Source organism: Sceloporus occidentalis, unplaced genomic scaffold (genome assembly GCF_023333645.1).
Source record: "Sceloporus occidentalis isolate IW3139 unplaced genomic scaffold, rSceOcc1.0.p SCAF_2, whole genome shotgun sequence".
Classification (NCBI taxonomy): domain Eukaryota; kingdom Metazoa; phylum Chordata; class Lepidosauria; order Squamata; family Phrynosomatidae; genus Sceloporus; species Sceloporus occidentalis.
In genome coordinates this window covers 92337386-92363637 of record NW_028316982.1, presented here as the reverse complement: position 1 = coordinate 92363637, position 26252 = coordinate 92337386, and the positions used below count along the sequence as shown (strand labels likewise).

Genomic DNA, 26252 nt, shown 5'->3' with positions numbered 1-26252 from the left:
ATACATATAAAGGGCAATGAGTGGGTGTGTATGTGTGGGTGTATATGGACAATATGTGAGTGTGTGTGTATGCACACATATATATGTATACACAAGCACACACATATATAAAAGGTTGTTTGTGTGCGGTGTGTGTGTGTGCGTGTGCATATATATACAGTATGTATGTATATGTGTATATATAGAGAGAGCGTGTGTGTATGTATGCATATATATATAGTGTATGTATATATCTATATCTATTTATATATATAGTGTGTGCGTATATACAGTATGTGTGTGTGTGTGTGTGTGTGTGTGTGTGTATATATATATATATATATATATATACACACATACATACAGTATACACAGAGTGTGTGTGTTATATACATATCCACTGCCACTGGCCCCCCTTCCTTCCCTCCCTCCCTCCCAGCCAGGATGGCAGCAGAGAGAGAGATGCCGGCGGCGCTGGGCCTCAGGTAGAACAAAGCCACTGGCGGCGCAGGAGGGGGCGGGGCTGGCGGAAGGAAAACCACAGTTCCCAGCATGCACCGGTGGCGGGGACGTTGTCCTCCTTCTGGTCCGGCTTCCCACGTGGTTCCAACATGGCTGCCTTCGTAGATCTGAACATCCCTCACTTACCGGAGAAGGAGTCGCTGCAGAAGTTGGTGGAGACCGCAGCCCACCGTGAGTCCAGAGGGGGAAGGAGGGCGGGTGGGGCTGGGTTTCTGCCCCCCTTTTGGCCCCGCCATCTTAACCTAAGGAGCCCGAGGACCCGCGTGGTGGAAGGGTTTGAGCGTTGTATGAGGCAACTGGAGACCAGGGAGCAAGGCACACTCTCTCAGCCTCAGAGGAGGGCCATGGCATCTGAAGAAACTTGCCGAGAAAACCCCATCATAATAGGGTCGCCATAAGTCGGAAATGACTGGGAGGCACACTGTTATAGATTATTGATGATCTTAAACCCTAGGATATATCAGGGACACCAAGGAGTCGACTGGAAGGGAAACATAGTTTATTTAGCTTCAGCGTTGTTCCCAGAGGAAATTCATATTCCAAATTCTGGGACCTCGGGTTCAAAGTGAACAAAGATTTTTTTTAGCATTCTGAACAAAGTGAACTACAAATCTCATTTTCATTGGTTACACTGAATTGAACATTCACATCCCTGTATATTCATTGGATATCCTAGCCTACGTCTCCATCCCCCGTCAATCAATTTTTTATCTGTACGTTTTGTTTCACTGTTCTTAAACAGTCCATACAGTACTTCCTTATATTTGGGTTAAAATTTTAAGCTAGGAGCCATTTCCAAATTGTTTACATTCCAAAACAGAACATTTGACATGACCTGAATAACAATTTTTGTTCTCATTTTAGCACTATAACTTTAACTTCTCAGCAAGTAAAATTCTGAATTTTAACCATTCTACCACAACACAACGACAACAACAAACTTTCACTAAAGGACCCTTGGCTCCTTAATATAGATAACAATAAATAGCCTTCCCCCAGAACTTCTCCCTTCTTTTTCCTGTGTGCTTTTCAGATAAGCGCCTTAAGGGACAGAGCTGAATTTTTGCTGTGCTGCTGTAATGCAAGAAGCCGCCTTTTAGGCTGCATCTGTATTGCAGAGTTAACGCAGTTTGAGCCCATTTTAACTGCCATCACCAAGGTGACCATTCAAGGGCAGCTGTGTTGGCCATTTAACAAATACAAAACAAAAATCCATCAGTGATACCTTTATTGGCCAACCGATATGTGCAATATACTTGTTGCAAGCTTTCAGATGTCCTCACCACAAAGGAGGACAAGGCACCGCAGAATGTAGGGAATTCAAGAAAAACGTAGGATGTGACCAAATAAAAAGCTCACGCATATAAATATTCAGTTCATGTTGCTTAGTCAGGCTCAAAGTGGAGAGCGTTTTGGAGTTCCTCCTGGATACAAGGATGAAATGGAGGACATGTCCTGGAAAAGGAAGGTGCATGGTCATTGTGCTGCCATGGCTCCATCCCATGGAATCCTGGGATTAGTAGTTTGTTATGGTGCCATAGCTCTTTGACAGAGAAGGCTAAAAGTGGATTGTTTTAATATATCTATATCTTAATTGTCCTTTTGAATGGATGTGTATTTTAAATGATATATTTTAACTTTTGTTGTTTGTTAATTGTTGTTGTTCCCCACCTCGATCCAGGGGAGAGGTGGGTAATTAATAATAATAATAATAATAATAATAATAATAATATATCACAAAAGGACAAATCCTTGGATCCTGTAGGATGGAGCCATGACAGTTAAAGCAGTGTCAAACTTTGTTATTTGTACAGTGCAGATGCAGCCTAAGAGTGCCTCTGCACTGTAGAAATAATGCAGTTTGACATGGCTTTAACAGCCATGGCTCCATCCTACAAGATCCTGTACCTGTAGTTTGTTTTTTAGAGGCACCAGTATTCCTTGGCAGAGAAGGCTAAAGACATTGTAAAACTACAAATCCCAGGATTCAATAGGATGGTGCTATAGCACTTAAAGTGGTGTCAAACAGCAATATTTCTACAGTACAGATGCATCTTTATACTGAGTCAGACCTTTGGCCCATCTCATCCATACCCTTTAACATTTCACAGATGAAAAGCATGGCCAATGCTTTGGCATATGTGAACCTTTTAGAGGCCGAGTGCCCAAACTACAACCCAAAACCTACTTATTTATTGCAAAGTGCCGTGTCTCTGACTTTCTAGTAACAAACTCTGGCAAACTCTGTGCTGGGGCGATGGCACATGTGTCCACAGAGAGGGCTCTGAGTGCCACCTCTGGCACGCGTACCATATGTTCGCAATCACTGGCATGTTATTGAAGGGGAAGAACACACAGGAAAAGATGCAGCAGTTTACTTCAGTCTGAGCCTCCCGGGAAGGGCAGAACTCTGCCTTCTCTTCTCCTCTCTCCTCCCACTGAGCGAATTGCGTGGAAACTACTTTTGTACTTTGCACTCAGTTTACTGCAAAGAAGGTAAGCTGAGGACAAATGGGAAAATGGGAGTAGAGAAAGAAACTGGGATATTGTAAAAGTATCACACACACAGTCATCCCTCCATGTTTGCGGCTTTTACATTTGTGGATTTGCTCATTCATGGATTTGAGTAATATGTTTTCTCTAGGAATCTCTTAAGTCCTCCAGTGCAACTCTGCTGGAAGTTGACCATAGAGTTGTGATGGATGGCCTAGAGATTGTAGGTCCTCCCATACAGTTCTGTAGTCAATCTCTAAAATGTTGACCACGGGGTTGTACTGGAGGACCTAGCGATTCCTAGATAGGTGTTCTCTTGGGTAAAAAAAAATACACTTGTCCCTCCATATTTGCTGGGGTTAGGGGCACAGGACCCCCGTGAATGTGGAAGAACCAGTAACAAACACTATGCTTTAACCTGAGAGAACACCTCTCTAGGAATCTCTAGGTCCTCCAGTGCAACTCTGTGGTCAACAACTGCCAGACACTGTCCATAGAATTGCATTGGAGGAGCTACAGATACCTAGTAGAGTGTCTCCTGGAATCTCTACATCCTTAAGTGTGACTTATGGTTAAAGTTGACCATAGAGTTGTGTTGGAGGACCTAGAAGTTCCTAGAGAAAACATATTAATAAAATCCACAAGTAATCAGATCCACAAAAGTCAAAACCGCAAATGTGGAGAGATGGGTGTAGTATTTTTTTAATTTATTTTCCCCCCACTTTCATGTGGGTCCGGATCCCCATACCCCACAAATGTGGAAGGACCACTGTATGTATGTATGTATGTATGGGAGGACAGAGGATTAATTGGTACCATCCCTGCCAAATTGGGACACTTGGAGGATATGTTTGCCCAGGACTGAACTCTGGCAGTAATGAGTTAACAGGGTTTCAGGCAGGATTATTTCCTGGCCCTTTCTGAAGATCTTTAGAATTCTGTGGTTGTGTTTTATCCACATATAAACCAATTTTGCTTAGCCTATGAATACCAGAGATTGGATGTGAATGGTATGGTAGTATTCTGAGAGCCAGTGTGGTGTAGTGGTTAGGATGTTGGACTAGGTCTCTGAAGACCAGGGTTCGAATCACCATTTGGTCATGAAAACACACTGAGTGAGTATGCCAAGTCACATTCTCTCAACTTCAAAGGAAAGTAAATCTTACCAAGAAAACTCTGTGTTTGATTTACCTACAAATTGAAAACAACTTGAAAGCAAACAACAGTAACAACACAGGGGATCAGACAGCTAGGGAGATTTAAATCATTTTGCTATCTGAGGTATAGCAGCAAATGGCTGCTCATTCCTCACTCACCCAAGTCAAAGTTCATAGTATGCAAAGCTACCCACATTATATTGGCATTGTAGGTGGAAAATCCCACAACTGCCCTCTCACAATACCCAAAACATGCTGTCTTATGGCACCCGGTCCAGACTATCTAATGGTACTGCTGGCCTGAGACAGGTTTTATTATTGTGGGGTCCAAGAAACAGATCCCTGGTTTAGAATCACTTCATCTACTATAAACTTACCAACAAGGTCTTAGGTTAGTTGTCTCTCTTTTTGTTTTGGATGCACACATATTCCCATCTGCGATATGGTACTGTAATAATAATTGCAGACTATGTTGTTGTTATGTACCTTCAAGTTGTTTCTGATTTATGGGGACCCTAAGGTGAACCTATCACCAGCAGAATGATATCTTTGTGCGGTCCATAGCTAGGATGATAGACAACCCAGAAATCACATGAGTTACATTTTCTGTAGATTCTGGGAGTTAAGGTTCAAGAAGGTAACTTTTCTTGGCTATCTTTTTTTTTAAAGGTAATAATTGAATTTATGTAATTTCATTTTTAGTTGGCTATTCAACTGTAGCAATCAATTATGTTGTGGACTATGAAGAAAAGAAAAAGGTAAGACTTCCATTGAAACACTGCTATAAGGCAGCCTTCTACAACCTGATGCCGTGCAGAGATGTTGGGTTAATGCTTCCATCATCCCAGCCAGCATGAAATTTTAATAGATCATCTCATTCTGAAGACAGCAGAAGTAATTTCTTGTGTAATGTGCTAGCTCCAGTCCTGCAACCAGTGATGTAGAAGTCTAATGGGTTAGATAATTTTTGCTGGGAGAGTATGGAACCAGTTTACTGCACTTTATTTATAATAAAGGAAATGAGTTCTGTAGCACTAAAGGAAGGGAATACATTGCATATCCTTCAAAGAAAAAGAAATATTGCACCATTAGATTTGTTATAGGGCTGCATCACATATGTTACAAAACTGATAATTGTGCTGAATTAAGAAAACAAATGTTTTGAAACTGTACTGCCATGGAAGGAGAGCCGTGTCTCAGCAGCATTATCCTAAAGTATGTTCCCATTCCCCCATACACATTTTCAAGGCTTGGAAAATTTATTTGGAGCGTGTCCAAAGGAGGGCGACTAAAATGGTGAAGGGTCTGGAAACCATGTCCTATGAGGAACAACTTAGGGAGCTGGGGATGTTTAGCCTGGAGAAAAGAAGGTTAAGAGGTGATATGATAGCCCCGTTTAAATATTTGAAGGGATGTGGTATTGAGGAGGGAGCGAGCTTGTTTTCTGCTGCTATGGAGAACAGGACCTGGAACAATGGATTCAAGCTACAGGAAAAGAGATTCCACCTCAACATTAGGAGAAACTTCCTGACAGTAAGGGCTGTTCGACAGTGGAACACACTCCCTCAGAGTGTGGTGGAGTCTCCTTCTTTGGAGGTCTTTAAGCAGAGGCTGGATGGCCATCTTTTGGGGATGCTTTGATTGAGATTTCCTGCATGGCAGGGGGCTGGATTGGATGGCCCTTGCGGTCTCTTCTAACTCTACAATTCTATGATTCCCTCAGAGTACCACTCCCAGACCTTTCCTGCCACTGGACATGCTGGATGGAGGATTCTGGGACATGTAGTCCAGGAAAGTGATTTCACCAAGCTCGTACAAATGCAGAGGTGGCCACGTTGATAATAAAGCACGTTTCAGTTGACTCAACAGTGATATCTTTGTTAGGCCAAGTTCCTGCATATTTATTTATTTTGTTAGTTCATTTTATGCTCCCTTTCTCCCAGAAAGGGACCCAAGGTAGCTCACAAACAAAAACATCAGAAATTACACTTCAGAGCTTTACAGTCATGGAGTTATGTCACTGACATGATACACAGCTATGTTAGTGAATTGCAGTGATGCTCAATAGAACACTGCATAAGATGTCCCATTGCACAGTGGGGACATGTCATGCACCAGAACCATTGTACAATGGTCATGATTCTGGCCACACTGGTGTGGTGACACTAGTGGTGTAGCTACATCATGTCTCCCCTCTTGACAATATGAACATTGTGAAACAGTGCAATTGAACTTTATGTGATTGTAAGTTGGTTTATGATGACTTAACCTCCCAACAGGATTCTGGCCATGGCTTCTTGATCCGCCAAAGATTTTTTAAAAAAAACATACATGGGGAAATAGGAGTAGGGGAGTGAGATAGGTCAGTCATCCACATTTTGTGTCTACAGTGGTATATGAGGAGAAGTTTGTAAACTATCAGTTTAGGTTGTTCAGTGGCTCTGGGCTGGTGGAAACAAGAAAGAGAATGAAGGTAGAACAATAAAATCTAATTCTTTTTTAAAAAATAGACTTACAGACTTATATATTTATTCAGCTTACTTACTCCTTATATTTATTAAATGTGCTTCATTGATATTTGTTTTGTTTTTGTTTTTAGGAAATTGTCAAGCCAATTTCTCCTGCCGAATTGTTTCCAACCTTGCCTCTTGTGCAGGTATGTCCAGGTGCATTTTGTAACGTCTAACTTAATTTCAAATGCCTTGTTAGAGCTGTGACCCTACATTCACTTACTTACAAATAAATTCCAATGAATTTCTAAGCCCTAAGTCATAGTCTGTGTACACAGCAGATGTGAAATGGGAGAACAGTCAGAAGCATGACAGTAGTCAGAACAAATTTAGACTGCAGGTGGGAGGAGCACTTTCGAAAAATATGCTCCCCTATGTAAAAACAAACAAGCCTCACCAGCCAAAGGCTAGGCTACCTGAGAGCATTGATTCTAGGCCAGTGTGCTTCCTGATATTGTTGTTGCTGTGTGACTTTTTGACTTATGGTGACCCTATAATGAGGTTTTCTGGGGCTGAGAGTGTGTGTCTAACTCAAGGCCATCCAAGGGGTTTCCATGGCCAAGCAAGGAATTGATCCCTGATCGCCACAGTCACAGTCCAGTGCACAAATTACTACACCATGCTGGCTTTCTGATATACTAGCTTTTTATCTGTGTTTTGGGAAGGGCCGTTCTGTTTTAAACATAAATCTGTTCCATCACCTCTGACTGCTGTTGCTTCAATGCTACCTCCTGTGGGGCATTGGTATGTTAGTTAGGTTTTACATTTGGTTTCCCGATAAGCCCTCAGTCCCAGATTAAAGAATATACATAAGTGATGGGGAACCTTTAGCCTCCAGATGTTTGGAGCTACAGATCACTTCAGCTCAGCCCAGAATAGCCTTCCAGCCATAGTTGTTGGCCAAAATATCTCTAATGCTAAAGCCTCTACCCTTGTTCTCATAGCTGCTTGGAATATAGTGAAATACACTTTTCCCTCTCCCTGCTATCCTGCAGTTGTCTACTTAAAAGTCTACCCTATTGAGTCTAAGGGCACTTCAAGGTAAACATAGGCTTGCAATTGCACTAACTCAGCTCCAGAATATCTGTTAAGCCATGGCTGTATTCTTTCAAGCAAAGAGAGAGATAAGGACCTTAAAATGCCCCACTGGCATTGATTAAGTTTTCCCCATGTTAGCTGCACCTTCTCATTCTCATGTACTCCCTAAGACTTGAATTAGCCATACTCTAGGCTGCATAAAAAACTAAAATTCTACTGTTTTCCCTGTATGTTAGAATATATTGTCTATCTGTGTTGGCCAATTTGTGTGTAGTGTTGGCACGTCAGAAGCTTAAACATATTACAAGTCTTGTTGGCATACTGTTTAATTTAAGATGTGGCTTTCAGTCATATTTTTGTTGTGTTCCTCAGAATCCTACCAACAATCTTGTCTCATGCCAGTTCCATACTGAATTATGATATTCTTCTTTCCTTTCTCCACTGTAGTTTATTAGTATATTTTTTTCTGAAGGGGCACATTTTTGGCAAGCATTTGCATTGCATAAATATTTTGGCAGACATTTTTTTAGTGTACACATTTTGTACAACTTTGACTAAAACATTTTACGTACATTATTTAAAAAATGTGTGTGTAGATTTATTTTCAAATGTATACTTTTTATGCATTTTTTTTCTTTTTCTAAGGGACTTCATCTTGTTACTACTAGCATAGGCAAAATAGATATTTTTATATGGCAGTGCAAACCCATTTTACATTAATGAGGTAGCACACATGTTTAAATGCTTTTAAATGTGCCCAGACATACATGATTAAGGCTTTGTATGGAGCATGTGTAATTCAGATCTCATCCAAAGCTAATGTGAGTGAGTATCTGTCATACAAATTTAAGAAGCTGCCTTATAATGAGTCAGATTCTTGGTCCACCTAACCCAGTATTGTCTTCTTTGACTAGCAGCAGCTTTCAGGGTTTCATGCAAGAGTCTTTCCTAGAGCTTTCTGGAGAGTCCAATATTTTCTCTACATCTGCCATCCAAGTAGACCTGATTCTGCTTAGCTTCTGATATAAAATAAGACCACGTGTGTTTTGGGATGGTAGGTCATGCTGTGCACAGAAAAAATACTTCCCAAGTCTTTGCTGCTGCTAATGTGGGTATTGCTGGGACTAAATTGCCCTGTGTGTATGAACTGAGGGCTAACATTTCATATCTTTTGTGGTTAATTTACCATAGGGCCCTCTTAAAAAGTTATTATTCACTAGAATAAGAACAGCAAACTTAAACTTGCCTATATAACCCCAAAAGGTGTTTCTCCATAACAGTGAGACCTGTAAAGATCTTAGAAATCTGGAACACAGGTCAAATCTGGAAGTATGTAGGAAAAGAAGGTCAGAGGTTAGAAAAGTAACTTATGACAGCAACTCCCTGAATTACCCAGCCAGCTTGGGCAGTAAATTTTGACTATAATTTCCAGAATCCTACAGCCATTGTTTATAAGCAGTGAGAAAAAATAAGGTAAGCAGCAGAATCATTCAACTACTTCCTTTCAAGCCGTTAATTTGCAAGTTAGGGGTCAGAGAAGTCTCCAGAAGTGGGCCCTGCCTGCAGGAAACAAGTAGAGTGCTTCACTGTACCAGTGAAAACTAATTGACTTTCCAGAGCATGAAATAAAAAGCCCTTGAACTGGCAGGGGCTGTTGCATAAGGGCTGTTACTTGACTAGGAACAGTATGGTTCTAACTCTTTTGTCTGGCTGAAAATAGACCTCAATTTCCAACACCTCTTATGAATTAAAGAAAGGCCAAAGATACATTTTGCTGCTGTGGTGACAAGAGATTAGTGTAGGCACCAATTTTGAACACAGTATCCGCTCTCAATTTTTATACTAATGATGAGTAGGAGGCCTGTTGCCTAGGTTTCAGCTTCACTCCTTTTCTCATACTCTCTGTTTTGCAGGGGAAATCCAAGCCAATTAAGATTTTATCAAGGCTGACGCTTGTTGCTTCTGATCCATCGCACTGCAACATTCTGGTAAGTTTGTTCACAGAGGGCTTTACATCATCATAATTGCCACTGTCATCTGGTGGTTTGGAAACTGCTGTGCTACACAGTGCTAGATTGTTTCCTCAACCCCCAGAAATACAGTAGTCCCTCCTTATCCACAGGGTGTGTTCCAGGATCCCTAGTAGATGCCTAAAATGGAAGATAGTACCATGCTCTATGCATGCGAAGTTTTCAGATTGAACATGGGTAACTGAAACTACAGAGCGGAAAACCACAGATAAGGGGGAACTACGTTATATATTTTGACTGGGTAACTGAAACTGCAGAAAGTGAAACCACGGATAAGGGTGGACTACTGTGCATTGCTAATTTGGAGAACTCTCTTTCACCAGATATTAGAAAGGGCTCCCAGGTTTTATTATTATTATTATTATTATTATTATTATTATTATTAAAAACGAATCAAAATGTTCATAGATAAACATGCCCAGGACCAGCCCAAGAAAGTTTCTTGCTCCCTCACCCTAGTGTCGGAGTGTGTAATGCCAATAATAAAAGAAGTAGTTACTAACAATATACATCCTTTTCATGAGACCATGAGTGGTAACCTGAGCTGCTACCACCATCCTGCCTAATAGTAGGGCTGAGCCTGAAAATACTGGTGGATCTCTGTTATACTCAAACATTCCAGCTGATTAGTGAATAACGGTTACTCTTCCACTCTTCCAAATGTCCACAAAAATAGAGTTCTGGTCTACAATGAAGGCTAATACACCTGCCAATCATCTGTGGAACAAATTGCATACTTGCAGTCTAGGGCGAAAATAATAAAAGCCTTAGTACCTGACTATTTAGAGGTATTTATGTGTCCCAGACAAATGATTACTTCCAGGTTGACCCTGTTCTGTATTAAACTCCTTAAAGCATTTGCATCTAGCTATTAATAGAAGCACTGTAATGGATGTATTAATCAATAATCTGATTTTGTGTGTTAGGGGAGACACTTGTTTGGAATCTTTTATTTGTCCCATTGCTTCTTAGAAAAGGAGTGTATACTTAGGTCTTTACATTACACTGAGTGAAGATGGCTTCCATAGAGTTCTTCAGCAAAAAGAATCCCCATTTTAAATCTTCAATTAAAGCCATTTTTAAAGAAAGAATTTGATATAACTGGTTCTAGAGAAGTTTGCAAAAATACCATTCTTGATTTTAGTAGTAAGCATTGGAAGATCTGTGGAGAATAAGGAATGGTATTTCTGGATGTTTCTGTAAGAGTAGATACTAATTACTTTTGGCAGTTATTCTCTCTTGTTTATTGTTACCATTTGTGCAACTTCTTAGATGAAGCTTGTATTTCCCCTGTCTAAATTCATGCCACTGAACTATTCACCAGGCTGAAAATGAGCAAGAATTCTTTTATCGATAACTTGGAATACTGACCATCACTAGTTTCTCTCAGAACTATTAGATGAGCTTTCAGTCATAGGATGTTAAAAGTCCTACTCTGGTATTTTTTCATTAATACATAATTGACACATAATTATTCTGTCTTTAATGTTATTTTGAATGGGCTAGATACTAGGGGAGCTTGAAAACATTACTTGTTTGACCTACAGCTGCAGCTTTGTCAGACTTTTGGATTACAACTTCTGCGTTGTTCTAGGAGTTGTAGTCCAAAATACTAACTTTTCCAAGTTCTGGGTGTTTGTTTTCTATGAATTTTGACAAATTTGACAATTAAAATGAGGAATTAATTGACTCTTTTCCACATAGAAATATTTGAAATATTGAATTTAGTTTTTCCACAGCTTCAGTGCTGGATGGAAAAAGTTACAAATACTGCTCATGGGACTGTGTAAATTACTGATGAGCCTGGCATGTTGAGCTTTACAATTGGATGCAGAATCATTATTTTGTGTTAATCTGGATATTCTAATCAAAGTTTCCTATATTCTCTTTTGTTTATTCCTTCACCTAGAGATCAACATCTCCAAACATAAAGTTTTATGACATCTTTGCTGCATTTCCTAAGAATGGGAAACTCTTCCATGTAAGTTTAAGAAACATCTGAACCAGACGATGAAAGGTGGACTATGTTCCTGCAGTAACATAGAAGGAACCCATGCTCAGATCTAACATGGTTTAATACCCAGGGATTCAAACCCAGATTTCTAAGAGTTCAACCCAGTCAAAGCCCTGGGCTTAGAAATTCTGTCAGTATCAGTTCTCCTATATTTGAATTCTTTTAAAATCTTGAATTTTTTCCTATCCCAAATATTTTTTTAAAAAACCCTGAATTCTGTCAAACCAAATTGAAACTAACTTCATACTTTGGGATGGTAACTAACTGGGTACTTTTGATTTTAGTTCTTGGAGTAGTCCCTGTAGTATGACTAAAATCCTATTTCCACTAGGTGGCGGAATTGCCTATTTTATGGGAAGCAAATGTAAAGTTGGGCATGATTTCCTACTCATGAGGATTCTGTTTTCCTCTGTGAATGTGTAGCATTTTGATTCCTGCAAGAACATGGTGTTTTTACAGAAAGTGTTTTTCTGATATAATTATCTTGCAAACTTGTAGGGTTATTATTTTTATAGTTCGGATATAATTATCTTGCTAGTCTTGTAGGGTTAGGGTTATTTTTGCATTTCTGAGGATGAGAAGGAAGGGTTGGACAGCTATGAAAGGCCAGCAGGCTGCATCCACCCCATTTTCTGCCAGCCCCCACGCCTCCATGAACTGTACCCCCCCCCCCCCAAACAGAAGTGACTAGAAAGGCTTTTAAAATGTGAAGATGACCCAAAATAACCCTAACATGGAGAATTGTGCCTCCTGGAGATTTCTGGGCGGCGAGGGGGAGTTTCTCCATTTTGGAACTTCTTCCTAAATTTGTGTTGTTGTGGCCTTTGGGGGCTGGACAGGGGCCTTGTAAGAAGACCATTAAGAAGGCCTGCCTTCTTTGTGCTGTTGATTTTATCCCTTGGTTGAGGCCTCCTCTCCCTTTTGATGTTACAAAGAATGATGTAGCAGAGATTTGAAGAATGGAATTAGTCATACTTTCTTTCTGGCTGTAGAATGGAGTGAGAGTCACACAGCTCTCCAGTTTTAATTAAAATTCATCCTCCAGCATTCCTCACCATTAGCTATGCTGGTTAGGACTTCTGGGAGTTATAATTCAACCACATTTGAAGGGCTGTACAATTCCCACTCCTGGTGTAGAACCTGGTGAGCAACCTGAACCTGCCATGGGGCAAGGATTAGAAATGTTGCTCATTCCTTTCTCTGTCTCTCATCTGTGCCTTGCAGATAGTACTATTTTACTGCTTAAGCTTTTTGTAAGATTGAAAGTATTATGTGAAGCTCGGGGAGAGGTAGCACTGCATAAATAATTGACTTTGAATGTTTTGTCAGGGAGGTCAGAATTCCCAGTTTCTCTGGAACACAACCTGCTTAAGGTAATCTGGTAGAGCTGACCTGCATCAGCTATAACAGACCTACTGAAGCAATTGCTGATTGGTAAATAATCATTTTTTGTAAATTCCAGTGATACACTGAACTCTAATTGGCACTAGCAGTGGATGTAGGCTTCTGTCTACACTTATAACCCAATTGGTTATAAGACTTTCCACTCATATTTGTGGTTTTCATTTATAGGTTTGGAGGGACAATGGCATTAGGGTACCTTTGGGACTAACTGAAAGAAAGAAGCTGCTAGCATGAGCTTTCATAGACTTGAGCCTACTTCTTCAAATGCATGAGCTGGAAGAAGTAGCCTTAAATCTACAAAAGGTTATGCTAACAGCTTCTTTCTTTCAGTTAGTGTCAGAGGTGCTACAAAACACTCTAGGGCTTCTACAGTAAGGGCTGTTCGACAGTGGAACACATTCCCTCAGAGTGTAGTGGAGTCTCCTTCCTTGGAGGTCTTTAAGCAGAGGCTAGATGGTCATCTATTGGGGATGCTTTGATTGGATTTCCTGCATGGCAGGGGGTTGGACTGGATGGCCCGTGCGGTCTCTTCCAACTCTATGATTCTATGATTCTAGGATAGCTTAGCATACTGATTTTCCTGACTAACATAGCTGAATTCTAATTACATTAGAGATTGACTATTCCTAACCCTCCAACAGCAAGCACCATTTGGCTCCTTAAACCTGGAAGCTGGAGACTGTGACAATTTTGCTCAAAGATTTAGTCTTCCTTTTGCCTGGTTTGAGAGCAGCAGACTTTGGATGTTGGGCTGATTAAGAACTTTGTATTTTGACAACCCCCTTTCCTGTGTGCATACATGTGTATTGGCATCCTGTTAGTGGCATACACAAGCAGAAATTGTGCTATTCACATGGAATATTATTTGTGTCGGGGCACTATGTGCAATGGTCACATCCAGCTGATAGCAGCATCAATGGATTTGTGCCTGTGAGACTGTAGTGCATTAAAGTACACAAAGTAACTTGTGAATGCTCATTCCTTTGCACATTGTAGTTTCACAATGGGTTGTCAGCCATGTGCATTGATCATTGATGTGCTATGTTGGTATTCAGTATGGGGGTTTCGTATCTAAGTCTGCTGGCTAATATTAATGCTATGCTGAAAATGGCCATATCAGCCATCGTAGGAAAGCACATTACTGTATTTTGTAATACCAGAGGAATTTCCAAGATTTGCAGTTTGGTCTCCAACAGACCACACTTTTTATAGTAGACCTCAGTGCCCCTATTGAGTGAGTATTTATGCCTCACTCCACAGCTTGAAAATTCTCAGAGCAACTTGTATTTCAGTAAAAGAAGAAGAAGAAGAAGAAGAAGAAGAAGAAGAAGAAGAAGAAGAAAGTCCCAATTCTCACACTTACAATCTGAAAAAAGTGAAACAAAAAGAAAAGAGGTTATGGAGGGAAAAGAAAAGGAATGCTTTCCTCTGGGTGATTTTCTTTAGGGCTCTGCAGTGCTAGTGCTTGCAGGAGAACATCTAACATTATGAGAGAATGTCTTTTGCAGGTCTAATACTTCTTTTGAAATGATTGTCTGGTTTCTAATGCAGGTGGCTTGTACAACTTTAGATGTAGACCTTGTGTGTATTGATGTAACAGAAAAGCTGCCCTTCTACATCAAGAGACCATCTATTAATGTGGTAAGATAGCTTGAAAATTTATTGTATGCCTTCCAGGTTATATTTATTTGTGTTTTTATTTGGATTTCTTCTTTTGTCTTTTTCTTGCATGCTGATGTCTACTTAGCTACTTTGGAAGAATGTGTTGGCTTTGTGTCAGCCTTTCTGATCCTGGCGCACTCTAAATGTGCTAGACTACAAACCCCATGGCCCTTACTGGCTGGAGATACAGTGGTACCCCGGGATACGAATTGCTCGCGTTACGAAATTTCCGGGGTACGAAAAAGTTAGATAGGAAAAAACTGTTCCGGGTTACGAAGATTTTTTCGGGTTACGAAATTTTTTTCGGCGCGAAATTCAAATCTGAAAGCGCGGCTAGCGGGCGGCTAGCGGCTTTCCAGCGCCTTTTCGGGTTGCGAAATTTATCGGGTTACGAACGGCGCCGCGGAACGAATTAATTTCGTAACCCGAGGTAGCACTGTAATAGCATTTGTTGTCAAGCACATCTGGAGGCCTCTGGGTTGGGATGAACTAATGTTGTACCTAATTGGGGGGGAATCTAGTTTTTACATGAAAATCTGGCATCCTTTCAAACTACACCGTTATAGACTATTTGTTGAGTCTCCCTTATCTAGAATTCCAAATCTGAACTACTCCAAAAGCCAAACCATTGTTCATGGGTGGCTGAGATAGTGACACTTTTGCTTTCTGATGGTTCAGTGCATACAAATTTTGTTTCATGCAAAATTCTTAGATTTGACAAGAACCAATTGGGGATATGGCCCTGTGCATGTGGAGGTGTGACTTGGACCACAAGTTGATGTAGCCCTCTTCCATGGGGGTACCTTCTGTGGGAGTACCTTGGTGTGATGGAACACTTATCTAGGCTGGGCCCACAGTTGCAGCCCTTGGGCCCTTGTCACACTCACCTTGTCCCTTTCCCTTCAAGATCTCTCCAGTACTCTGGTCTCATGAAGACTGCTTTTCTGGTTAAGTGGCTATGTTAATTAATGGGTTCAGTGTGACAGAGCATGACCAATTCTCCCTTTATTTCTTAAACAAAAAGAGTCAGACACAGTTGAAGAAAATAAAACCGTAACGATGTTTTGTATAACAATTAAGATACACATGAACTTGCTAAACTCTTTCCACATTATCAATTCCCAAAATCCTATTCAGATCTTATCAATTTCTCTCTTCCCAACTGGTCTTCACGCTTTCTCTGACTGACCTAACTAAGAGGCTTGACAGAACGGCACTTTGCGCATCACCAAAAGAGCATCATAAAGCTGCACCGCCACAGCTATGGCACTGCTTGGAGGGTGCAAAAAGGAGCTGTTATCTGCGGCTCCTTTTTGTGCTCTCCAGAGGCCAGATTGGGGCCGTGGCATGATTCGGGGGGCGCAAAAAGGAGCTGCTTTCTACGGCTCCTTTTTGTGCTCTCCAGAGGTCAGACTGGGCCCTTTGGGGCGGTCTGTATAATCCCAAATTCTTCATAGAGAAGTCTCTAGGTCAGTGGTTCCCAATCGTTGGTCCTCTAGATGATTTGGATATCACTTCCCAGAATTCCTGACTGTTGGCCAAGTTGGTTGGGGCTTCTGGGAGCTGAGGTCAAAAACAAAGGCAGACCAAAGGTTGGGAACCACTGCTCTAGGTTATATCCTCCAAAGCCCCTCCACAGCATTCTGAAGGCTGTGATCGCTTGCCCTAACCAGGCTTGTCCAGCTTCTCAATTCACATTTGGCCTGTACACTGAGTTATGCAGTGTTGTCTCTGTTTCGGGCAGAGCACTTAGCCACATCCAATAGTGCCTTTAAACCTGGGATCAGGAGCTTCAGTGAATTCACTGATTTTGGAGCCACCGCTGCCATACATGAAGTTTTCAGATCACATGTAAACAAAGGTGGGCAAGAGAAGCCTCAACGCTCTCTTGGGCTACTTATTGTAATGGAATCATAATTCAGTGTTGGGGTTTCTTTCTTTTTTTTAAAGTAATAATAATAATTTAAAAATATAGCTTGCACACATGTGGAATCTGGGATTGCTACAAGGCAACACCCTATGACTTGGAAATCTAAGAGCATGAACAAGGAATATGTTGCCTTTTTATGCTACAAATGCCAGAGTCTCATGTGTGCATGTGTAACTGTTTTTTCAGGAGATGTTCAATCCACTGCACCGCCTCTGTTTTATAGGGGAAGTGAGAGAGGAAAACTCATCAATAATAAACAATAGTTGTGTGGTTTGACAGTCTTACTGCCTTCAATTTATGATTATTTTTCTTTCATGTGAAGGCAATTGATCGAGGCATCTACTTTGAACTTCTTTACGTTCCTGCCATCAAAGACTCAACCATGCGAAGGTACACGGTTTCAAATGCACTCAGCCTGATGCAAATCTGCCGTGGAAAGGTGAGATTAGAAACATAAGCGTTGGCCCTGTAATGTCCTCCTCGCCGCTGCCCCCCAAACCACTAGCAGTTGTCTTATTGGTCTTTGGTATCAGCGGCTCAAGCCTTTTTTTCTGCATCAATCATAGTAACCATGTTGGTTGGCAAATACTGTCTGCTTGTGTTGACTAATCTGTTTCTAATGAAGGTGCCAGTATTTTCTGACCCACTTTCTCAGTTTATTCCTGAAAAACAGCATAAATCCTGGAGGAGATCTCATTATTGATTGATTTGGTTGCACCTTGGTGGAAAGGAATGCAAGTGGGAGGGGGTACCACTCCTTATCTGCTGTTTCCTTGCACTTGACTGAGGAACGTGTTTCTCTCCAGATGTTTCTGGACTACAACTCACATCAGCCTGTTTATTTATATTTATTTTTTTAATTTATATACTTTCTATTCTCAGCACAGGATTCAGGGCAGATTATGAGAAGTTAAAACAAAGTACAGTTAAAAGAACTATTAGTACAAATGTTTTAAAAAATAAATAAACAGCAATTGTTTTCAAATGCAAAATTAAAACTGTTTAAAACACATCTATAACATAATAAAAAATACAAGCACAACTCACCCAATGAAAACCTGCTGCTGCTGTCACAAGTTAGAAATTATTTGGCACAGCCAATAATGAGAACTGATGGAATTGCAGTCCAACAACACCTGGAGGTTCCTTAACTGTGCCATAAAAGGAATGTTCCAATTCTGAGTTCCAGATTCCCTGAATCAGGATTTTTGTAATACCATTTGCCTCTCCCGAGGCGAGGTTTCAGGAAGTGGAACAGGAAGCATTTCTGCCTTCTTCCCCACTCACATGCTGTGCTGAAAGGAATGGTCCTGAAAGCTGCCATATCCAGAAGAATGGGCATGACTCCCATGATATTGCATAGTGCTGTACAACTTCAGCTGTATGGAGCAATCTTAACACTCTCTTCCAGGGTTAGTGAGAGACTTTTTTTGCAGTTGGTGGACAACTTTGGAGGATCTGGGGCCCAGTTTTCCACACCCCACATCCATTATGGGCTACTTCACCTTCTCCCACCCAAACCAGAAGTGTCTGGGAGTCTGTTTCCTTATTTTCCAACTTTTAAAATAGAAACAAGACACATGGGGACATTCACTTTGGCTTTTCATGTTTTAACAAAAAAAAAAAATAGTGAGTGTGTGTGTGGCTCTGGGGTTTCTGGGGATGCAATAAAGCAAGGATGGGTAACATGTTGTCACCCAAAAGGCCAACATGTTACCCATCATTGCTTTATTTAACTTGAAGAAGTGGCACCTGGGTGGTCCTTTTTTATCTTCCATCCTCATCCCCATTATCTTTTGTGTCATTTCTTTTAGACAGTAAGCTTGAGGGCAGGGACTCCCTAAAATTAGTTTTATCTGTCTGTAAACTGGTTTGGTGGAGGCCATAAGGGCTAAAGAGCAAGGTAAAAATACTTTACATTAAGAATATAGCTGTGAAAGAACTAGGTAGGATTCTTAATTATACAGATATAATTGAATACCAAAGCCAGGATCATTCATGATATAATATTTCTGATTTCTGTGTATGCCTGGGAAAGCTGGAGAGTGAAGAAAGCTGACAGAAAGAAAATCAATTGATTTGAAGGGTTACTATGTTCTGTGGTTACCATGAAATCCTAAAAAGCCAAGTGAATGGGTCCTAGATCAAATCACCTGAATTCTTCTCCAGATGGAAGATAACTAAATGGATATTATATTTTGGCATATCATTATGGCATGACTCATTGGAAAATACAGTAATGCTTGGTAAAGTGGAAGGCAGTAGGACAAGAAGAAGGCTGCATTATAAATAGATAGACTTGATCAAGAAAGCCTCAGCCCTGACTTTGCAAGACCTGAGCAGGGTTATTGGTGAATGTTGGAGCTCTCTCAGTCATCAAGTCACTATAAGGTGAAGTTGATTTGGTGGCAAATAACAACCATATAGGAATGAGGGGAAAGCTGTGGAGAGTGCGAAAGGCTCTTATTTTCATTCTTCTCTCCTGAAAGTTCCCTTGTCTAATTCAGGGAGGAGTGTTTGTACCTATAGCCTTTTGCTTCAGACTGCCCCCATCCCACCCTAGTCCTTGCCTTGAGGATGCTACGTCCTGCTAAGGGCTCAAATAGACCACTACCCTTCCTACTTTGCTGCCCTGATTTATCCTTTAATGGATATCCTGAACAGCCTACCAAAAAAACTCTTGATCAGACTCTCTTGTGCTTTTCCTCTTCCTTTTATGTGACAACCCAGTGCCTGGGGAGTCTCAGTAAGATGCATGCTTGGTCTTAATATATCCCTGATTCACTTCACAATTGATAAGTACCAGACCACTTACATGCTGTGCTGAAAGGAATGGTCTTGAAAGCTGCCATATCCTGAAGAATGGGTGTGACTCCTATAATGTTGCATAGTTCTGTACAACCTCAAGCTGTATGGAGGATATAGAAGTAAATTGCCATTTCCTTTTATTCTTGTCCTTATGGCCAGGAATGCTGCCAGCTTTCTGCTTGCATCCAGCTTTCTAAGCCCCCTCCAATGCTCTTAAGATGAATAGTGATTAATTTCCCTTTCTGCCAGGGTTTTTTTGCAAATGGGCACTACCTGTGCTAACTGAGGGATTCTGGGAATTGTATTTGAAATAAACAACTTTCCCAGGCTCTAGGCATAGCATGTCTCTACTGTTCTTGTAAAACTCCTTCTTGTTATTAAGAGCCTCCTCCCATCATCATTTTTTTGAAATACAGCAAGAAACATGAGAGTTGGAAAAAGTCTCAGGAGCAGAATTCAGTTCCTGGCTTTTTGATATGCAAATGGTGCCTCAAGCAGCTGTTTCCATCTTAAGCTTCATCAGATCTCTGTGCGTCTGGGGTTCACAAGAATAGAGAGGTGGGGGGTGCCCCATGAAGAATTCAATTTCTTTCTTTTTTTATGTTCTTGTTATTTAATGATTAAAAATATGCATTTTAAGATTGTTGAACTTTTTAATTAATTAATTCCAAGCTCTGATGTCAACCACTGCTTGCATGAAGCTGCACTCAGAAACCAGCACCATAAAACTAGAGGGAGCTCCACATGAACAGCCCATTGGGTTTTTAAGCCAGGCCACATAGCTTGGACTGGACATGTAGATCCAGTTTTGCCATGCGTGTTTCCATGGTTGGGCTACAATTGCATTTGGATAAAGGCTTGTAGTTGTCTGTATTCTATCATAAATGTTCCAAAGGTGATTGCAATGGCACATAAAAAATCATTCCCGAAGAATTCAGTTTCTGAAGCAACTGAGCTTCCTTGTTGAAACAATGTTTTCTAGCTTTTCTAAATGCAAGGGTAAGATCTCAGGACTGAATGGGGGAATTGGGTGTACATTCAAATGTAAAATCCTTTCTGTTTCCATAATTTAGATTACAGAAATTTCTTAGCATGGAATTTCACAGAATTAGAAACTAGGGCTATAGTTCCCAGTATCCCCTCTTCCTGCTGGATTCTTGAATCAGCCCTGTGAAGTACAGTTCAGAGAGCAAGAATGACTGGTTCAAGACTGAGCTTCATGACTGAGCAAAGATGAACCCTGTTCTTCCAAGCTGAATTCCAGATGTTTTAGACTACAAGAAATTGCCCGTATGTTTTAAACTACAAGGCCCATAATCCATTGCTATTGGTGATAGTGAGACTGATAGGAGCTGGAGGACACACCACTAGGATGGCAGTAACTCTTTTCCATCCTTTTCCAACCCAACACTCCAGATGTTTCAGACCACAGCTCCCATCAACTTTGACCATGCTGGTTGGGACAGATGAGAAAGGTGACCCAAAACATATTTATGGCAACAACCTGGGGAAGGTTTCATACTGCTCTTGGCTTACCATGGCTCCATCCCAACATCCTGAATATTTTTTCTCTACATGCCACAAAACAGTTTTGCCATTTAATTACATTTAATTTCAATGTAATTAAAATCTTGCTTTCCACACTTATCCTGATAGGTTCTCAGAGCTCCTTTCACCCCCAAGTGATTGCAAGGATTCCTTCCATTTGCTTGTGTGACAAATATACATGATGTTCTGCACAAGGAGATGTGCACAGATTCACTCCAGTATGAATGTTCACTCCAGTATGAGAAATAGAAGGCTGCTCAGATCACATGTTGGTTGCCTTTTTTGTGAGAGCATATAGATTTCTACATTGGAGGCACTAGTCTTGGCAGAAGAAAGAGAATGTATTCAGCACTGTCACATGGACTAGTATTCTGTGTCATCTAAAATGAATAATTTTTCATTATTTTTCTAGAATATCATTCTATCCAGTGGAGCAGAAAGGGTAAGTGAATATGGCTGTGTGTCATTCTATAACACTTGCTGGGCATCTGACATTCACAATCCATTTTAAGTTTTCCCTTTATGTTCATCCTTTTGTTAACAAGACAGCATTTTCACATTGTCATTCTGCATACTCCATTCTGGTAGCATGCACATGGGCCTTGCATAGCACTTACAGACCATCAGTGTATCATTTCCCCCCACAGGTTCCTGAGTCAACTTGCTGCTTCAGCCAATGAGAAAAAAGTCCTTCCTTTCTTGTATAGGCAGTGTACCTTCCAGCTTTCCAAACAGCTGCTCAAAGGGTGCATGGAAAGTCACTTTCCTGTACATCTTTACTTTGTAAATCTCATTCCTCCCAACCCATCTGACACTCATCGGACTGTAGACAACAATCCATCACTCCTTGCTGAGGAAGATGGGATAGCAAAACTGTCCCACATTCATGCAAACTCAAGGTTCCTTTAACTATAGTCAGACCTGTTGTTGGGTTTTGTAGGAACTCCCAAACAGGGCTATGTTGATGCTGAATGACACAAATAACTGTAAGATGTAACCTGTTTCCATTTAAATAAAAGAAGTGTTTAACTGACTATTCTGGGAAGCACTCTAAGGCATAAATACATTTGTTAGTCTCAACTAGAATAGATTATCATCATCACCATCATCATAATTCCATCACTTTTCCCCCAGTTCAGGACTCAGTTCAGCTAGCAGGGTTTTTTTTTAAGTTAAAAATTCACAAAATACAAAAATTAAGAAGTGATTAAACTATCAAAAAAATTAAAACCAGTTAAAAATATGAACCACAAAATAGACCCATTGGGTCAGTGGAAGTTTGGTATGTTAGCACCTGTATAAGTTCCATTGACTGAATGGGTTTGCCTTAGTTGGTCCAACAAGTTTGATTTAGACTCTAGTCTCCCAGGTTTGACTAGACAGCAATACAATTATACATGTGTACAATTGTGTATTTATGGTCTAACATCTGTATAAATTGTGGTTTTGTTTTCTTTTGTAGCCTCTACAACTACGTGGTCCATATGATGTGGCAAATTTGTATCCTTTACAAGTGTGTTAGTTAGAAAATGGAAAACCTTACTTGCTTGGTAGTACAATAAATGTAGCTTTGTTCTGGCCTCTCCTGCTGAGAAGTAAACCCAAAGCAGTAGAATGCTGACAAATAGCAGTGGTTCTGTGAGTGTGGTGAAAGGGTGCTTTGGGGAGGAAACCACATACTACATCTAGAGGCAGGAGTATCAGTGTTTGTCAGTGGCCAGATGTGGGATGGTATACTGAATCAGAACTTTAGAAAATTACTTTTTTGGAACCCCACCTGCAAGAATGACAATGTTGGCTTGGGCATTCTGGGAGATGTAGTACAAAAATAACTTTCCCATACAGTAATAATACTATGGACGCTCAAAACAGCCCAAAAGGAACAGAAGAGGTAAAGTTACCAGCAATTGGAAAAGATAACAAGTTGTGAAGGGGTGGAGAATGTGTGCCTCTTCAGTTGTTGGACTGTAATTTTTATCATCCCTTCAAATAAGCTATGCCAGCTAGGGCTGATAGGAAATGAAGTCCAGGAACATGTGAATGGCAACATGTCCCCACCCTGAAGTGGAGGAAGTACTGAATTGGATATGGGAGAGGCAAAGTCTGGGGAGAGGAAAACAGATCATCCTGGGAATGTCTGGGGCTATAGGGCAGAGGAGAGCTGGAGGTTTATAGACCCTGGATCCTAAGGGTACAGCAAAATGAAATAGGTAGTGTGAAATTGAGAATAACAGGTTACAGAAAATATATATGTATATGATCTATACATAAACAGAACAGTGGGAAAACCATGCCCTAATGCATAATGGCAATGTATGGGGCACCTAGCTATGATGTTGTAGCTATACTGTATTGTCTTGTCTGACCACAGAAAAGCCACCAGAAAACCTGACATCTGTCCTGAGTGAAGGAGGTCTGAGACACTGAAGGATGACATGACCAGTCCCTTTTGCCAACAAGCAGCTGCATGAAAAGCAAAAGCAGAGGCCCCTGTGGGGTCTTGTCACAGCTCCTTGTCACACTGCAGCTCACTACCAGGAGTAAGCTGGATGTGTCGTCCTTCAGTGCTACAAACTCCAACACTGCTGAACTCCTTCACTCGGTACAGCTGCCTGGCTTTTAAGGTATGTTTTAAGGACATCTGTGTTTGTGACAATGGTACCATAACCATACATGTGAATATGAAAACAATTACAAGGTTTCAACTCTAATTTACACCATAGTAATTGTGTAATGACAGCAGTTGTGACATAGTTTGAGTGTTGGACTATGACTGGAGACCAAGGGCAAGTCACATGCTGTCAGCTCAGGGGAAGGCAAAGGCAAACCTCTGAACAAATCTTGTCAAGAAAACCCCATGATAAGTTTGCCTTAAGGTCTTCATAAATTGGAAACAACTTGAAGGCACACAGCACACACAATTGCCCAACAGTTTTCTAGCCAGCATTTCTATAACAATTGAAAAGGACTTTCAGTTAGCCTATAGCATTTCAATGAGCTTTGTAACTTTTCCATCATTCTAGGCTATTATTGATGATGCCATGCTCCTTGACAAAAGCAGATAGTACCTGCCGATTTGCTAAAACTATGAAGCCCTAAAACTTAGTCTACCTTTTCCTTAATTTAGCGATTTAAAAAAATGTTTATGCATTTCCAATATTTTGCATATAATGTCTTAAACTTCTACAGATATGTGGAACCACAAGTTTCTCAACTGTAGATGTGTTGATGCTGATTCAGTTCTGATGTTAAGGCTGTGTGTGTAAAGGTACGAAATGGATAAAAAGATAATGAACGTCTTCTGAATGTCGGAAATGAAGCCATATCAGATGCCTGTTCCCAGAGAATAAGTGGATTGGCTCCATGAATTGTGTTGATTTCAATGCTGTGCCTACTAAAACCAAAATAATAATAATAATCATCATCATCATCATCATCTAATCAATCGATTTATCAGGCAGGCTTTTCTGATTTGTCTCCTACCTCTTGTCTGGAGGAACTGAAGCTAAAATACAGGTCCATTGCAGAGTCAAGATGCCTCTTGGACTTGCTCTAATTTTGGGTTCAGTTCCCTGATCTCTCTATCACCCATCTATCCCATACCTTTAAAAGCCTCCTCTTATTGACTGATAAACAAGTGTGTTTCTTTTTCCTTCACGTTGACTAATAAATAAAACATGCAGAGGCCCATCTACACTACAGAATTATAATGTTCTTTTTCCATGTTAACTTCCATAGTTCCATCCCATGAAATACTGGGATTAGCAGTTCGGCCAGAGTTTTCTAATGGCTCACCAAATTGCAAGCCCTAGGATTTCATGGGATGGAACCATGGCAGTTAAAAGTGGAATAATAGCACTATAATTCTGTAGTATGACTTGGCCCTAAGACCTCACCACAAAGAGACAGGATATGAGTATTGCTGTGAAAGAGCTCCTGTATTATTGTAACTGATCCTTGAAGAATGAACCCTTGTTTGAAGTGCATGGGGCAATAAAAGTTTTCCTCCCTTAGCATCTTGAGTTCTCTCCCATGCCCTGCAATAAAGAAATGGGTCTTAGCCATGCTCCAGTCTTCTACATGAAATTCCTTAATGAAAAATGTCAGAGGGTGGCTGTTGGGACTCTCAGAAGGTAATGCCAAGGCAGCCGTTTCAACAAATTGCCGTGCAGTTCTGCTTCATGGAGGTGAGCTGAGTTCAACTTGATTTGATTTTAGCCCTTCAAGTTAAATTTACTTTGGCATGTGTTATAGCAAAAGTGTCAGTGATATGGCCAAGAGGAAAGGGAAGCATCTCCTGTGGGGCAAATAGCTTACAATTTCATTCCCCTTCCTTCAGTTGCTGGATATATATGGCTACTTGAGAGAAACCTGTTCGTAGCACCTTAAGTGTCATGGTTCCATTTTAGGGAATTCTGAGAGTTGTAGTTTAGATACATACATGGAAGGCTGTCCTAGAGAGCTCTACTGCATGTGTGCACACACACATGCACACACTTACACTCAGACACATAAATATAGGAAAATGTCTTTCTCATGTTTCCATGCATCTGAGGAAGTATACTAAGCCTGAATCTGCACTACTGACATAATCCAATTTGACACTACTTTAACTGCCATGGTTTAATTATATGGAATTCTGGGAACTGTCGTTTGTTGTGGCACCAGAGCTCTCTGACAGAGAAGGGTAAATATCTCACAAAACTATCATTTCCAGAATTCCATAGCATTGAGCCAAGGCAGTTAAAATGGTGTCAGACTGGATAATTTCTGCACTGCAAATGCAGCCCAACTCTACGAAAGCTTAATGCTGCAACATATTTAGCCCACTTAGTCTCAAAGGTGCTACAAAATCTGTTTGCATCCTTAAATATAGCATTAGAGCTATAAATCTTAAGATCTGTTAGGGCAGAGCCTTGCTGGTTAAAGTAGTATCAAGCTGTTTTAATTGTGTAGTGTGAATACACTCAAAAGCATTTTGCATAGGAACTGTCACTGAACAATAAAACAAATATAAAATAAGGCGAGTCAGTGTGCTCTCTCAAAACTCAGCTATGTCAAAAGCTCAGCTGTGTCGAAATGAGAGCAAGCATTTAGACTGGGGAGGCTAAAACTGAAATCTAGTGTGGGGTTTGCTCCTTCACCCCAGATTTTCAC

General features: G+C 40.7%; 1 protein-coding gene across 1 annotated transcript in view; it reads left to right on the top strand.

The window, feature by feature from the left end:
* The first annotated feature begins 575 nt into the window (after positions 1-575).
* LOC149318696 (ribonuclease P protein subunit p30-like) overlaps positions 576-26252 on the top strand; it is a 29505-nt gene continuing 3828 nt past the window's right edge. Inside the window, exons 1-10 of the mRNA XM_089510298.1 lie at positions 576-672; positions 4854-4909; positions 6751-6807; positions 9613-9687; positions 11639-11710; positions 14699-14788; positions 17062-17178; positions 21508-21537; positions 22558-22595; positions 25203-25282. Coding sequence (XP_089366424.1) covers positions 591-672; positions 4854-4909; positions 6751-6807; positions 9613-9687; positions 11639-11710; positions 14699-14788; positions 17062-17178; positions 21508-21537; positions 22558-22595; positions 25203-25282 — 697 coding nt within the window. The 5' untranslated portion in view covers positions 576-590. The remainder of the gene's footprint in view (positions 673-4853; positions 4910-6750; positions 6808-9612; positions 9688-11638; positions 11711-14698; positions 14789-17061; positions 17179-21507; positions 21538-22557; positions 22596-25202; positions 25283-26252) is intronic.